Genomic DNA, 17,525 nt, shown 5'->3' on the forward strand with positions numbered 1-17,525 from the left:
TAGAAGCCAAAGGGACTTAAAAACCACCCACTCTTCAGTAACGGGGTTTTACATTGTTAGATGCAGCTGCTAACAAAAATTAATTTCAGATTAAAAGGCAACGAGGAACGAGTTCATAAAATTTAAATTTAATTTCCAGGACCTGAAGTTGACAAGTGGACTAAATTTGAAATGTGTGGATCCTACTCTTTGAATACATTTGCATGAGAATTGAGAAAACAAATGAGAAACATTCAATGAATAAAGAATATGGAAACACTGGTTTCTGGACTTGAGTTATGTAGAGAGAAAAAGTGAAACAGGGAGCTAGGCAGATATTCATATCAATTCACAAAACATGAGCTCGTTTCTGTTCTTGCTGAAACCATGAACTCTGGTTACAGCAGAACCTTTTGGACTCATTAAAGTATGAATAAATAAGCATCTCCCTGACCTTGGATCCTTTGGGAGTACAACCGTCATGCAAGCAATTAATGAGACAAAGTCCCATTTTGGTGTATTGATCAGGTGGAATACATCCTTGCATTTAATGCACAGAACAAGGCGAAACAGAATATTCTAGGTGAAATGGGAAACATATAGTTTAGTGATGACTGCATTTTGTAGTGAGTGATGGAGGTGTTCGGTAGTTAAGGTAGGTGGAGAAATGAGGGCAGAGAATATTCATGAATTTAACAAAATTTTATTAACCCAGTTCTATGTCTCAGGAAATTTACTAAGTATTTGGCAATACTATGATGAACAAAGATGAAAGAGACCTGATCCGTAGACTTGAGATGTTGACCATCCAGAAAAAGTGAAAATATTACAATAAAACATGGTAAGTGCTCTATGTAAGACTGATAAGTGATGTCATTTTAAGGCAGGCATGCAGTTAGAGTATAGAAGGGAAGGGGCTGTAAAATTTGCCTGAGAAGTTGAGAAAAAGTTCACAGGTGTGACATTCGAAAGACTTCTTAAAAGAAAATTGCTGTTTGTAAAGCAGAAGAAAATAAGAAGAGGGCTTTGAGAGATGGAAAGACAATACAATTATTGAAACAACACGGCCTGTTTGAGGGTCTGTGCCTAAAAGCATGATACACATTTTTCAGAGGATTCAGCTGAGACTAGAGGGCCAAATATTATGAAGAAAAGCCACGTATGACCTACATGGAGTTTATTCCTCAGGCAATCAGGATCCGTGTGTGTGTGTGTGTGAGTGTGTGTGTGCACGTGCGTGCGCTCGCGCATGTGTGCATGCTCATGAGATTAGTCCTAAATAGATCAAATTGTTATTGAAAACCATGTTTCTTAAACTTAATTTACATTAGAATCACATTGGTGAGTGGTTCTCAAACCTTAGCCTACATGGGCATCGCATAGACAGCCGGATAAAACCCAGGATATTGGGCCATAATGAGACTCAAATTCATGGGGTCCCCAGATATTTGGTCAAACACTATTTTGTGTTTGTAAGAGTGCTTCTGGATAAGATTAACATTTAAATTGGAAGACCTAGTAAAGTAGATTGTTCTCTATTATGTGAGTGGGTTTCATCCAGTTTGTTGAAGACTTGAATGGAACAAAAGGCTGACTCTTCTTTGAATATGAGAGAATTCTCTTGCCTGATAGTTTCTGAAATATTGGCTCTTCCAGGTTCTGGCCTTAAGATGTGCCCTAGGACATGGGATCTGAAGATTTCAGACCTGCCAGCCTCCGTAACTGGATGAGCCAACATGAGCTAATTCCTTATACTAAATCTCCTTATTGGTTCTGAATCTTATAGGTTCTGTTTGTCTGAAGAACCCTGACTAATCCAGGTCCAGCTGACAGCAGAATGTAGTTTAACCTTTACTCATCCTTCATCTCAAGACTGAATCCATGCGTTATCCTTCTTTGAAATCTCCACTTATCCTCTTAGAGAGACAAAGCAACCATGTTTTATGTTTCTCTAGTTCCTAAAAAGCACAGTAATTATTCATAATGCAATTATATGCTTACTTTGTCTTTTGCGTGAGACTCTTAAATTCCTCAAAAACAAAATATGTCCTCAGTACCATTAGTGCCTAAATCACTACACTACCTAGCAAGTATCATTGATGAATGCATTTTGAGTGAGTCAGTTAATGTATACTTTAGGATAAAGGTGATAAAGCACATCACACCAGAGTACTGGGATGGATACTAAGGAAGTAGAACATTCCAAGAGGAAAGAGAATGATTAATATAGTCAAATATCACGAAGAAATCAAGGGGAAATAAGAAAGAAAATATATTCATTGGATTTAGATATTAAGAAGAATGATCATAATGGCAGATTCCAAAACACAGTTGGGACAAAATATACGTTATCCTGCACTGAGGCTCTAACAAAGAAATGGAGGGAGATGATGAGAAATTCACTCGGAAAAAATATATTAAGAACTACTTTTTGAGTACCTACTAGTGCCGTTACTGTACTAAGGAGTCATACAGAAGGACAAGTAAACCACAGCATCAGGTTTGAAAGGATATGTACTATCCAGTAATATAATGATGATAATAATAATAATAACAACAACAACAATAACAACCTTGCCAAATTTTTACAGACATTTTAGGGTCATGGTAGGTAGAATTCTAAAGATGCCAGCACAAGACTCCTGTCCTTGGTTATTCAACTTAACATGAATCTGAATACTATTGTGAAGGGAATTTTGCAGATAAAATTAAAGTCCCAAGTCATTTGACCTTAAAACACAGAGCTTATCTGGGTAGGCCTGACCCAATCAGGTGAAGACCACTGAAAGCAGAGACTTTCTCCAGATGGCAGCAGAAGAGAAAGTTAAAGAAATTCAGGCATAAAAAGGACTTGACACACAGTCACTTGTTTGAAGAAGGTGAGGGCTATGTGCGGAGGAAGGCCGGCAGCCTCTAAGAGGAGAGAGATGCCCAAGTTGACAACTAGAAAAAAAAATGGAGACCCACATCCTCAAGGAAGTGAATTGTGCCAGAAAGAATGAGCATTAAATCAGATTCTTCACGAAGTAAGCCAGAAAGAGAAAGAAAAATATCATATGATATTGCTTACATGTAGAGTCTAAAAACAAACAAACAAACAGACTTATTTACAAAACAGAAACAGATTCACAGATGTAGAAAACAAACATGATTACTGGGGGGGAGGGTGTGGGAAGGGGTAAACTGAAAGCTTGAGATTTGCAGATACTAACTAATACGTATAAAATAAACAACAAATTTATACTGTATAGCACAGGAAACTTTATTCAGTATCTTGTAGTAACTTATGGTGAAAAAGAATACAAAAACAAATATATGTATGTTCCTGTATGACTGAAGCATTGTGCTGTACCTCAGAAATTGACACAACATTGTAAACTGATTATACTTCAATGAAAATAAATAAATAAGTAAGTAAATAAGTAAGTAAGCAAGTAAATAATCAGATTCTTCCCTGGAGCCTCCCAATAAGAGCCCAGCCCAGCTGACACATCACTTAAGTCTTTCCAGATCTAAAGCAGAGAACACAGCTGAACCCTCCTGGATTTCTACCCTACAGAAATCATATGAGTATTTGTTACACATTAATGGAAGAGTCATAGAAGTTATCAAATAGCTGTATTATGAATTACATTGCTGCCGGTAACAGAAATGTTCCACAAGTATTTATTTAGAACGTTCTCTTCCCCAAAGACTGTGACACCTGATAAGAAGGCAACACTTTCTATTCCCCTGACCAGAGACAACATATTGAATTCATTTGATTCTTAGCGTGTTCTTTAAAATGCTGAAAATAATCTTATGTCACAGAACGCATTTTAAAAATAAGTAACAGAATAAACCTCAATCAATTCAAATACCTGACTGGTACTTAGGTCCCATGGACATCGATTTCCATATGGAGGACCATGTTAGAATGAGTGCAGATCTAGGAACCAAAATATTTAGATTAATATTTTGTATGAGTCTCATGTTCTTTTATCTAAAAAATGAGAATAATACCTTTCCTCTCTATTTCACAGAGATTTTTGTTAGGATGACACACCTGTAAAGTGCTCCCTACAAGGACAAATAGCAGCTGGTAAAAGATGTCACAGACCAGATCCATGTTTCCTGCCTTTCCTGCATGACTAGGCAGCTGCATAAATGCTTTGACCCAGAACCACAGGATGAAAGAAGGCAGAGCCAAACACCATGTAATTAACAGCTGCATTGCGCCTGCGCTCTACCTGCCTGCTCAAAGGATGCTCATTTCAGCTGTGACAACCCTCAACTTTCACACTGGCCCTCTAGCATGAGGCCTGTTCACCTCAAGGAAGGGGGCAACATTTTTTGTTTTGGTTTGTGTGTGTGTGTGTTTTGCTTTGTTTTGTTTTTGCACAGAGTTGCTTTGCTTTTATTTTCTCTTAAATTCTGGTTCATTTCTTTATCTGCCCAGATGAGGCCCCTTTCTTTTAATTGCACAAACCCCTAGGTAGGATGAATAGGTATTTTAAAACATTAACTTCGAATTGTAACTCCTTAGAACAACAGTCTCCTCAAAACTGTTAGCTTAAGATTTTTAAAAATCCGTTTTCTGTTCATGAAAGACACTGTCAAGAGGATGAGAAGACAAGACACAGACTGGGAGAAAATATTTGCAAAAGACATATCTGATAAACCAGTTATCCAAAACATGCAAATAACTCTTAGCATTCAACAAGAAAACAACCTGATTCAAAAATGGTTCAAGGCCTTAATAGACACCTCACCAAACAAAACATACAGATGGCAAATAAGCATATGAAAAGATGCTCCACATGTATGTCAGGAAAATACAAATTAAAACAACAGGATACCATTATATATCCATTAAAGTGTCCCAAATCCAGGGAACACTGACAACATCAAATGCTAGGGAGGATGTGGAGCAACAGGAACTCTTATTCATTCATATCTGGTGGGTATGCGAAATGGCACAGCCACTTTGTAAGACATTTTGTCAATTTCTTATAAAACTAAACATACTCTTACCATATGATACAGCAATTGCATATTTTGGTATTAGCTCAAAGAAGTTGAAAACTTCTGTCCACATGAAAACCTACACATGAATGCTTATAGCAGCTTTATTTCATCATTAACAAGAACTTGGAAACAACCAAGATATTCTTCAGTAGATGGATGAGTAAAGAAACTGTGGTACATCCTAACAATGGAATATTATTGAATGTTAAAAAGAAATGAGCAATCGAGACATGAAAAGACATGGTGGAATCTTAAATCCATATTACTAAGTAAAAGAAGCCATTCTGAAAGGCAACATGTTGTATAAATCCAACTACATGACATTCTGGAAGAGGCCAAACTAGGGAGCCAATAAAAAGATCATTGGTTACCTGGCGTAGGGATGGGGAGACATGAATGGGCAGAGCACAGAAGATTTTTAGTGCAGTCAAAATACTCTGTATGATACTATCATGATGAGAACATGCCATTATACAGCTGTCCAAACCCAAAGGAGACCAAGAATGAACCTTAAATTAAACCATGGACTTTGGTTGATTATGACATGTCAATATAGGTTCATCAATTATAACAAATGTATCACTCTGGTGGGAGATGTTGATAGTCGAGGATGCTAAGCACATGAAGGTGCTGGGGGGATATGGGAGATCTCCATACATTCCTCTCGATTTTGCTGTGAATCTAAAACTTCACTAAAAAAAATAAAGCCTTAAAAAAATCCTGTTTGAAAAAGTATCCACAACAGAATACACTAGAAAACAGTTGGATGACATGGCTCATGTTGAAATTAATGCTTACAAGCAATTGTACCTGGAAGGGCTTCCAACTCTATTTCATAGACACTTAAGTCAAGCAATCCGTAAGTGGATGTGCACTTTTCTAAACAGTGTCTCCCAATATGGCTATAAAATCTTAACTATTGCTCATTCTTTCTACATACCTGTTTATGATTAGGATTAAATTATATCTTAGTAATGCTCATTGAGATATCTCTAAGGCTTTTTTATTACCATCCATAAAATTTAGGATATTACGATTTACTGTGCTGTTTTACTTAGTAGATGTGTATTAACTCATTTCCCATATGAAGGACCAACAAGTGGTTTAAAAAAAAAAAACTTAGTATATCTTGAAGACGTTACTTAAGTAAAAATGAACATTTCCTTTGGTAATGATTGAAAACAATAGAGTTTTTATGATATACATGAACCCATGTATGTTTATAAATCAGCTTCTACTTGATGCAAACATTATTTGGACTGAGGTGAGATTTAGAAACAATCTTAAGTACGGCCTCTGATTAAAACACGCCTGTAATTGAACTTTGATGCTATTTTTAAAATTTCCTATTGTTTCCAACAAGCAAATATCATTCTTTCCAGGGATTCTTAACTTCCATCTTCTATCCATGGAGCTTGTTCCCAAGAACTACACAATATTTTTGGAACCTTTCAAATGTCTTTATCATTTCCTTTTGAATATATCAATCCATTTATTCCTTTATTTTAAAACTAATTTTCAATGAGCCTTTATCATGTGACAGTCCTTTTGTTGTCCTTGGGTGACTAAGAACATGTAATTCTAGGTCTAGTCTCGTTACGTTGAAAATGAATATTAACCAGAATGATAACAAGTGAACCCACTCATGTATTCTTTATAATGCTCATTTTAAAGTAGTTAGTGATGCTTATTTTCAAAGAGAACATTATGTCGAAAAAATTATCTAAATGGAAACCACTTGAGTTGATTTTTCAGATGCAAAACATGAAAAATTCAGGTAGAACAGAGAAGACTGGAGTGGTTTAATTACTGATTTGTAATAAAGGGCATTATAAAAGTACATAAACCACAATGAGCTATCACCCCATGCCCACTAGAATGGATCTAATCAAAAAGGTATGTAATGATAAATATTGATAACAATATAGAGAAATTGGAACCCTCATATAGAGCTGGTATGAATGTAAAATGTAGCCACTTTGGAAAACAGTCTGGCTGCTCATCAAAAGTTTAAATATAGAGTTTCTATGTGACCTCGTAATCCCACTCTTAGGTACACAACCAAAAGAAATGAAAACCCATCCATATGGAGATACTCATAGTCATGTTCATAACAGCATTATTCAAACTAGGCAAAAAGTAGAAACAGCCCAAATGTCTGTCCTGATAGATAAAGTGATAAAGGGACAAATAAAATGTAATATATCCATAGAGTGGAATATTTTTTAGCAATAAGAATGAATGAAACACTGCTACATGCTACAGTGTAAATGAACTTTGAAAATACTGTGCTGAGTGAAGTAAGCCAGTCACACAGAACCACGGGTTATATGATTCTTTTATATGAAATGCCAAGAAAAGGCAAATCTATTGCTATAGACTGAATGTTTATGTTCCCTTGCCAAAATTCAGAGTGGAACACTCATCAGTGAGATTAGTGCCTCCAGAGAGATTCTTTGCCCTCGTGCCAGGTGAGTTCACCAGTAGAAGGCAGCCATTTATGAACCTGGACTGGGTTTTCACCAGATACCAAATCTGTTGCCCCTTAATCTTGGACTTCCAGCCTCCAGAACTGTGAGAAATAAATGTTTGTTGTTTGAAGCACTCAGTTTATGGCATTTTGTTATATTGGCCGAAACAGACTAAGACATCTATAGAAACTGGAAGTAGGTTAGTGGCTTCTTGAGTTGAGACACAAGGAGTGGGGTTTAGAGGGTGATGACCAAGGGGTACAGGATTTCTTTCTGAAATCATGAATATATTCTAAAACAGATTGTAGTGATTGATGCACAAGTTCTAAGTATACTAAAAGTTATTAAACTGTACCCTTTAAAAGGGTGAATTGCATGATTTGTAAATTATTTATAAATGAAGTTTCAATTTTTTAAAATTTCTTGTACCTTCTGAGGACAAGCAAAAGAGAACATAATTTCTTTTCACATAGCACTGTTTTTTTAATGTGAAGTATTCTTAATTTTAATATATTTATAGTTCTGTTGTGAATATGTAGAAATCTTTTAAAATTATACATATTTTCTGCATGCAATGCTAAACTTGGGGCAATTTGTACCTTTGGTTTATTTCTCAACATGTAAAGAAAGGTTTCATTTTCATGACAGTAAATCCGTTTTCCTAGCATTTTATTCTAATTTCATTTGAACGTAGTCATGCACATCTTTTTGAACTCAGAGATAATTATTGATATTTATGCTTTTTTCAAAACCTAGGTATTTAGCATAATGCCATGCTCTGGATGAGGATGAGACAAGAGCCTTCCTCAGCTGTGTATCATATACTTCTCTTAAAAGGGACATAGACCTGCCCGTGGAAATCCCAAGAGTTATTCTTTTACTGTAAAAGTTCTGAGTGTTAATTGAAGCTTGAGGAGGGGTGCTATATTGATAAAATAATTCAAGTACAATGTTAAGATTGTCTTTTCTTCTCTTCTTTTTGTTTTCCTAAACAGTTTCGCCGCATATGAAGTATTCCTCTTCTGCTTAAGTAAGGAATAAGCACATGACAAAGCAAGTCTCACAATTCAGAAGAGAACCAAGTATTTTGACTCAGTGATGCAGACTAAGAGTTTTGTGATGCCAACTTCCCACCACTATGCGGGGATTAAAGTAAAGGAAAAGGTACAAGATTTATTCGCTGTACCTGACAATGAATAATTGTATCTACTACCTTCTGTGCACTCTGCTCACCCCTGGCATAAACAATAAAAGTGGCAAAAGCCTTGCTCTGGAGAAAATCTCAGCATAAATCTTCACGTATAAGTGACTTCTTTCCTATGATAACAAAATAAAGACGTTTACCATTTTCTGAAGCAGCAACTGTGATGTTGTACCACGGAGTTTCCTCTCTATCAAGGACCTTGGTAGTCTTAATGGTTCCAGTGTTGGCATCAATGTTGAAAAACCTGTCATCTTCAGGTTTGTAGTCGATGAAATATCTAGAGAAACAAATAGATACATTTTCTTTTACCCGACGCTATAACAAAGAAAAGAAAACTGAATCAAGGGAGGTATTAACCTAATACATTCAAATACTGAAACATGTATTTTTACTTTCCATATTTGGCTCTTAAGATTTGCCTGGCCATTTTATATTTGCATAGAACTGATATCAATTATTTTTCTGTCACTCGTTTTTTCTGTCACTTCAATTACTAATTCAAAAAGCTTAAAACATACACCTACTAGACTCCATGAACAAAAGCACAGTTAATTAATGAGGGAGGGAGAGACAAAAAAAAAAAAAAAAAAACAAACCCAAAAAACTTCTCTGTGAAGCCTACAGTCCACTGGAAAAAAATAAAACTTTAATTAAACTTCTCATTGTTATATGTACAGTTTTTTTAAGGATAACAGATGTTAGAGATTAATTTATCTTGGAATTTCATTATACCTGAAGTTGGAAGATAAACACAAAATGAAAAACAAAACATTTTAATTAATTACCGTTGTGTCTCCATCACTTAGCATCTTCTCTTAGTCAAAGAGTGAAAGAATGAATAAACAGGAAGTAGGTTGCTTTATTGATCACACATCTTCTTCCCTGCCAAGCTCATGTAATTGTGCATGGCTTTCTTACCTTAGATTTGGCCCCCAGCTTACTTTGGCAACAGAATGAGTGGAAAGTGATGGTGCCCTGTTCCGTATTTGGGTTTAGGTGTCATGAGACTTTGCAAGTTCCCTCTTACACTCTACTACTGCCAGAAGAAGATCATGCCAGGGCTAGTTCACTGGTTCCCAGAAGAAAGGTGAGAGACATAGGGTTGACCCAGTTCAGATCTCCCACCCTAGCGCAGAGCTACCTAATAAATGAGCAGATGCATGATGGAATGCACTGGGGATACGCAGAGTTGGCAAACAAAAGCCAGTCTAGTTCAGCTGATCCCAGCTGACTCAGACACACACACCATGGCTATAAATTACTTTTTTCTATACCCCTGAGTTGTGGGGTTTTACATTATTCAACAAGTTAATTAACATAAATCTGAATAAATAATATAGTAAACAATCATTATATTGTTACCCCCCAAAAAGGAAAAGACCTCAGTTCCTTGTCTTATCTGAGGACAAGATTACAGATGGGAGACGCATTGCGTAGTGAAAGATTTTTGAAGGATTTATTTAGGAAAAGAAAAGTCCACCTCCAAGAGTGGGAGGCGGGCTGATCCAAGGGAGGGAAAATGGTCTTTGTTTTGCCCTCTCTCTTACACCCTGGCTTAGAGGCGGCCTTTTGATTGATTGACGGCTCTTGCCCCTGGAATGCCGAGTCATGTTTGTTTCCTTTGCACAAGTCCTTAGCCATGGTGCACACAGAAAAACCCATGGTAGGGGCTAAACCACAGTGTTAATTATATTACAATGAGCACTGGGTCGTGTTCCATTAAGTTTTTCAATACTGCATAGTCCTGACTGGTTCTAACCAGTTTCTTGCTGGCCCTCATTTAGAAGAAGTAAAAATCCCTTTATGCTGGAGGCAGGCATAACCCCAACTTCCCGACCATCCTCCCTCCTCCACCTATCTGCCTGGTGCCCCACTTCACTATCTAACAATAAGTTGTAGAGATGTCCCACACTGTTCCTCAATGGGTTTAAGGAGGAAGTTTTCTTTTCTCCTTAAACCTCTAATCCTTCATCCCTCTTCATTACTCTTAGCTTAAGTTACATTTCTTCTACGTCTGAAGAAAAAAGAATGAACTGTCATGTGAGAAGTGCAAGGGGAATAATATTTGAATATAGGGACATAAAGTACAAAGATCCAAAGTGCAGAAAAAGCTTGACATGGTTCAGTAACAAATGGATGTTTCCATGTAACTGGCAGAATAATGAAGTGATGGCCAGGGGGTAGGACAAGCCTGCCCTGTGGCACAAGTCAAGGGTTTTGACTTTTTGATAGAAGCAATGGAAACAATTTAAACAAAATAAATAACAGATCTACTTACGTTCTGAAAAAAAATTCCAGTGGCTACTTTGGAATCTTGGAACACAGAACATTAAAAACAACTCAGAAAAGAAATAATTGTCATCATGGGCACAGGTGGAAAAAAGAAGGAAACGGACAGAAGTGTATAAAATAGTGCTATATTTTGGCTACAACCTATAAAGCTTTTTGTTGGAGTGGCATTAGTAAAAAGAAGAAATCATGAATGATTTTTGTGTTGTGTCTGTGTATTTGATCTAGCATGTAGCTGATAAGCCCATTCAGAATTAAAGAGGGAAAGAAACAATCCCTTTGGGAGAAAGAGAGTTGGGCAGAAATCAGTGGCTTTGACATGTTATGCCTTGGATGTCAATTAATAAACATGTGGAATAAAAAATAGAAAATTAGATGTGGGTGTGGACTTCCAATGTGCTTTCTGAATGAATGGGAAATATACAGTTGAGGATGTATCAGCCTAAATGTACTGTAATGGGAACAATATAATCTCATCTGGGAGAGAATTGTAAGGAAAGGACGTGACAGATGGAGCGGTACAGAACACCATCTTTGGGTATAAAGCGTCCCAGCATCTGCATAGGAGATGCTTCAGGGGAAGGTGCAGCTCAGGGGAGAAGGGAAATTGGGCGAGTGGGGTGGTGCAGAAGCCAAGAAAGGAGTGTGGACAGCTGGGGTGAATTCTATTAAGAAGCTGAGTGAGGTTAGTAAAGGCTGAATTGGATTTGGCAGGATGGACATCTTTGGCTAACTTGAAAAAGAGTAGTTTCAATAAAATATGAAAGGTTGGAAGTTTTATTGCAATGGATTCAAAAGTATATTGAATGCAAATATATGAAGCCCATGCATCATGACGCTTGATTGAATATCGTTACCTGAAATGAAGATCAGAAAAATGGTGCCTTATGTCATCAGAGAAGTGGGTTCAACAAATTAATTTTTTCTGATGTGGGTAATAATAGGCATTGTCTTTGCTGGAGAGAATGATCATTTTGAAAGAGGGGAATAGCTAAAAAGATAAAAATCATGAGAAGGTGAACAGATTGGTTTCCAGAGCACGAATATTGGGATTTCCATTGAAAGTAACAGAGGAAACTTCTTCCACTTTAACATGGGGAAACACTTGGAATACAGGTGATTGTGGTGATGGAAATGTTACAAAATTCATCATACTTTCTAGAACAGATTATAAATATAATTGAAATACAACCCATGCCTCACATAGGCACACGGTGTTAACGCCTATGTAGAACTTATTGCTCAACATGAAACCCCATAACAACCTGTGGACAGACAGGCACAGCCATGACAGAAGACATTAATAGCATCCCATAAATCTGGACTATGAAGCATCCCAAGAAACCTAGGAGCTCATTTAATAAAAATAAGACCTGACAAAAACAGAACATGTCGCTTGTACCTGTGGGATCAAAACAAGGAACCGGCCATTTTGTGCAAATTGTTCTAATAAAAACTATAGGTTAATGAAGGAAAATTCAACTTGCAAAATCAGTTTAAGTGAGGAAAGACCAAAATATAAAGCAAATCTGATTTGGAGAAGAGACATCAGATCCAGACACTACAGAAGAGTGGCAACGAGATACAGCATTGGGCTTTCCCAGAGCACGAGGCCGTGGTGCCCTGAAACTGATTTACTTCGACTTAAGTTGATATCACAAAAATCCCCCAAAACAAAAAACAAAAAATCCTCATAATCTCCCTTCCCCTGAGGCTTGTTGCCGAGGATGCAGGAGGATGAGGGCTGAATTGCTTAGATGTGGGAAATCTTGTCAAAGAAAAAGAATAATATCGATTAAAATGTAATCAGTTGGCAATCTGGTTATTACATTGTTTAAAGTAATCTGTCTTCAGGAAACTTTCCATTCGGGGATAGTCTTAGAACAATGGTTTCTGTATTTGAAAGTTGAACCTAAAATTGAAAAATATTATTCAACCTCAAAGCTCCCTGCCGCAGCTATCAGCAAAGCCCAGATGACATTGTTATCAACATACCCCTATGAAATATGGCAGAATTTGCCTCATTTTAGAAATCTGATCACTTCAGAACTGTTAGTCTGGAAGAAAATGGGTTTTCTTCTGTTTATAAGGTAAATTAAGATTCTGAAAGTGTGTGGCATCTTTATCAGAACAACCCCCTCTCTTTTAAGCATCCCACAGACAGAGCTTTCTAACATTAAGTGGTAGTATTAGTGCTTAAATACTTTTAGAATGAATAGGCTTTTATTTGAATTTGAAAAATATATAATCTATGTTTACATGGTAGATGTAACACGAGGCACATGTCCTCAGACTCATGTTATTTACTTCTTACTCTTCTTTGCAGCCTAACTCTCTTGGGAAATATACAACATAAGGGCTCGCTATACGGGCAATGCTTGAATCCAAAGAGTCTTATTCATGGGACTGCAATTGAATTCCAACTCAAGTAGAACTAAATAGCTCTAACTACCCTTGGATTTCTGCCTAGCCTCAGTAATAAAAACTCAGAAAAAGGGAAGACAGAAATGTCAGAGAAAAGAAATGATACAGGACTAGGTTGGGGGTAATACGCAGAATCATTCAATGCTAATATTTAAAATTAAGAAGTGACATGTGTCTATAAAACTGTTTATCCAACAACAAAATAGATAAAACATTCTCAGTAGGTACCTTTTCAAAATATTTTTATAATAAAATACACTTCCTTTCACAAACTTCAAAAAAACACATTTAATACTTCATGAACATCTATCTATCTATATATATACACACATATATATACACACACGCACACACACACATACTTAGATTTTTGGCAAATGTTAACAGGAATTTGACATTTTTAGATATATCCAGCAAGTATAAAATCAACTAACCATTTACCTAGGTGATATCGGTCCTAACTTGGGATTAATTATGAAAGTTGAGGAATTAAGAGTTTTGAGAATTATATTTTAATATTCTAGTTCACAGCTGTCAAAAATGAACCAATGTAAACTGAGGCTAGAGTATATATAACTGGACAAGATGTTTAAAGATATCCTTCAAATTATACTTTCCCTCTTAACATAAGATTATATGGGGATGATGTATGAGACTTGGAGGAAACACTCACACATGTATGGGTTATTTGCAAAAGCGATCTAATAAGTGATAACAAAAACTAACATTTATGAAGCACTTGCAGTGTACTATATACATGCTTTAAATGTTTTCTAAATATTAGTTTATTGCAGACTCAAAAAAACTAGATAAGTACTATTAATAGACCATTTTTGTCGAGAAGAAATCTGATGCAGAGTGATGGAGAATTTTATCCAACATCAAAGAGCTAGTTAGTGCAAGAGATTAAAAATCAATACAATCCATCAAGTAATATTTATACTTTTTTAAAGTAGATAATATTTGAGGCTTTGCCCATTCATTCAATGAATATTTATTTGAAGGAATAAAAGAAAGGAACAAGAGATATATAAAAGAGAAGAGGTAGCAAGACCTGAGAATTATTTAGACATGGTTTAGTTAGGGAAACAAGTAGGCAAAAAAAGAAAAAAAGAAAAGAAAAGAAAAGAAAAGCTATTTGCAAGCTAATATTGAGATCGATGCTCAGACAGTTTAAAATCAGAGGTCAGAGTTAAATTCTAAGCACCAGAAGGCATTAGGGAAAACATTGGTGAGATATCTTAGATCTGGTCTAAAGTGGGGTGTCATTTTTCAGACCACCATTACTTTGTAAGTAAGATAGAAGGAGACAGTTGGTTATAGATAGGCTACAGACAGAAGTTGATCTCCTTTACCCATACGCTAATGCCCTGATCAATATTACCATCTCCACAGTGTTACCCTAGAGTAATATGAACTTACTTTACAATAAAATATTCTTCGGTAAGGAATGACAATTGTTTCAATCATCATCAACTAAGTCATTGAGAGAATGCTTGCAAGAGAGTCGAGAGGGGGTTGGTTGATGGGGACAATTCAACTCATAGTGCATTTTTGATCTAAAATGCAAAGGTCGGCTCACGAAGGTACATAGAGAGAAGAGATGAACAGAAGAGGGGTTTACCCAAAACAAATTTCCCAATTTTCAGATACTGTAGAGGTGATAACCACTTCAGGCCACTGAAGAACCTCTCCTACATTCTTTTCCTCTGTGTACAATAAACTGTCTTGATTTATTCAGAATGTAAACATAAATTCTATGAAAATTTGTTTCCAAAAGAGATCCAGCATATGTGTGAAAATGGTATTGAGCAGTAGTAAGAGATCAACATGGGTTTGGAAACCAAGTAAGGGTGGTGTTCGTCACACCTAAACCCCTGATTAGCTCTGTGACCGTAAGCAATGTAACACCTCTCTGAGCCCTTCTTTGTTAGCAAAATGGAGATGCTGCGTACGTTGTAACTTTCTTGTGACAATTAAATGAGGTAATATATGAAAGTATTTTATGCTTGAGTACCACATGACAGACCTCAATAGTTAACTGTTACTTGTTTTATTGCCTCTTAAGTTCGCTTTCTCTCTTTCTTTCTTAGAAAACTTATGTTTATTTTGTTGAGAAAGTTCATGAATAGTTAAGTTCTGTTTTTTTGTTAGTCTGTTTTGTTTTTTTCTTCTGGCAAAGTGCTCCAAACACAGTAGGAGCTGAATAAGGATTACTATTGAATGAACAAATGTCTCCATACAAATGGCATGAATTGCTGTCCATTTCCAAAAAATAAAAAGAAAATTCTGTCCAAAAATTATTTCCCTGCCCAATGCATATCAGTCAATTTTCATTTGGAAAGTTTATGAGAATAAAACTCTTTCTACAACCTACCATAGCACAGGGGTATGACTTTGCCTTATAAGTGAATGAATAAACCAACGAAGCCTTCAACAAATACAAAGAAGAATCTGTTAGTACCTAGTGTAAAATTAATTAAGGCATGTCAGAGTAGCCTTTACCTCTTTTGTAAATGTTTTGGTGGAAAGAATCAGGCCAATAGGTCATCACGCTTTAATTATCCAGAGCAGTAGGTTTTCATACAGAGATGAATTTTTTATAGATTCCTAATATTATGTTCAAAATTTCTTAGATTAATTCAGGAAATAAACTTTCTTTTACAGCGTGTGCTAGCTTATATTTCTCTTTCACTGAGAGATATCTAAACATTGCAAAAAGGACAAATACATTTATATTTTTCACAGCATTTCATTTAACTTACAGTTCTGGAACTAATTTTAAGTTGTAATACAATTATCATTTTTAAAGCTCATTTTTTTAGACTTTAGGTTGAATCCTAGGGGAAAAAAAAACCCTCCATAGTACCTCATGTGGATGCTTTGGCTACATCTGCAGGATACACAGCCAACAGGATTAGTATGAGGGAGAAAATGTTGAGGTAGATTCAAGGGCTACTCTAGTACGATTATTATAGCACAACATTACGTCCTGACATCACTATAAGCTCACCACATCTTGCATGAACTAGGTGCCAAGATAATATCTATACTAAATGCTACTTAGGAAGTTTTGTGATCAGTAATCAATAAGATGTTGCCTATGAGGGATTGGTTATCACCTGGCTGCAGACCAGAGGAAGTACAATTAAGCTTGTGCCGGCTCAGATTTGTCCAGTGGTCCTTAAGGGCCCACTCATTGGACAACTCCCTATGCAAACCATGACTAATTTCCTGCTGTCAGATAAATGGGCCCATTTAACATAGGGGATCTTGCAAAAGTTGCTACTGTAGTTTATAAACCTGGGTTAAAATTTTTTATTCCTACAACTACTCTGTTCTGTCATTCAATATGTGCACCATTTCATATTTCTAGTAAATCTATTTTAATGCAATGAAAAGAAAAAAGCATTACATTGAAATAAGACGAAAATTTATTCTTAAAATTAGCATTTATGGGCAAAAAAAAAAACACCAGACACGTTATGGCCATGGTAAACACTGTCAATCTCAACAGTGATTGCCTTTATTCAAGTATTTTCTTCAACAGAAGCTACTTTAAAAAAAATTACCCAGTTCATCATTTGGTAATCAATTTCACTGATTATGTAGGCCTAGATTCAAGATAATTATTAGTCATGTTAAAGTACATTAGAAAAGTTTTTTTCACTTCAAAAACAAAATTTCAGCCCTCAGAGGCACTTGTTATTTTCATTATAGTCTGTCCATCTCACCATAAAAATTAATTTAAAACTGACATCATGGAAATCTATTTTAACAGTGGTTTACTTGGAGAAACGTCAGTTGGCTTAAAGTATACAAGATTTCTTTCAGTTGTCACACTGTAGATACTTGTGGGTACAGAACGTGAGTAGTAACGCAAATATATTTGAGACTTTGCCTCCCAACCAGCTGTTTTGGTAAGTTTTACTGACTACGATCAATAGATGGGATAAAGTTTAATCAATGTACACCCTGTGGGATATTACAGCAGCCTGGCCTCATCTTTAATTTAACAAAAAGTCACACACCTGCAGTATAGCTCAGATTCATTAAAAAATTTAAGATTCCCTTAGCTCACTTTGGGGATGCAATTTATTCCACAAGTCATGCACCCAGAAAATAATCCTTCTAAAAAAAATAGAACATAA

At 36.1% G+C, this 17,525-nt stretch overlaps 1 protein-coding gene across 6 annotated transcripts in view; it reads right to left on the bottom strand.

Moving 5' to 3' along the window:
• The window catches only part of CDH18 (cadherin 18), a 627,896-nt gene that overhangs the window by 57,016 nt on the left and 553,355 nt on the right, over positions 1-17,525 (bottom strand). For all 6 annotated transcript variants that reach the window (XM_032470371.1, XM_032470358.1, XM_006178333.3 and 3 more), the window contains one exon: positions 8,802-8,938. In XM_032470371.1, the coding sequence (XP_032326262.1) occupies positions 8,802-8,938 (137 nt within the window). The remainder of the gene's footprint in view (positions 1-8,801; positions 8,939-17,525) is intronic.

This window comes from Camelus ferus, chromosome 3 (genome assembly GCF_009834535.1).
Source record: "Camelus ferus isolate YT-003-E chromosome 3, BCGSAC_Cfer_1.0, whole genome shotgun sequence".
In the NCBI taxonomy this organism is placed as follows: Eukaryota; Metazoa; Chordata; class Mammalia; order Artiodactyla; family Camelidae; genus Camelus; species Camelus ferus.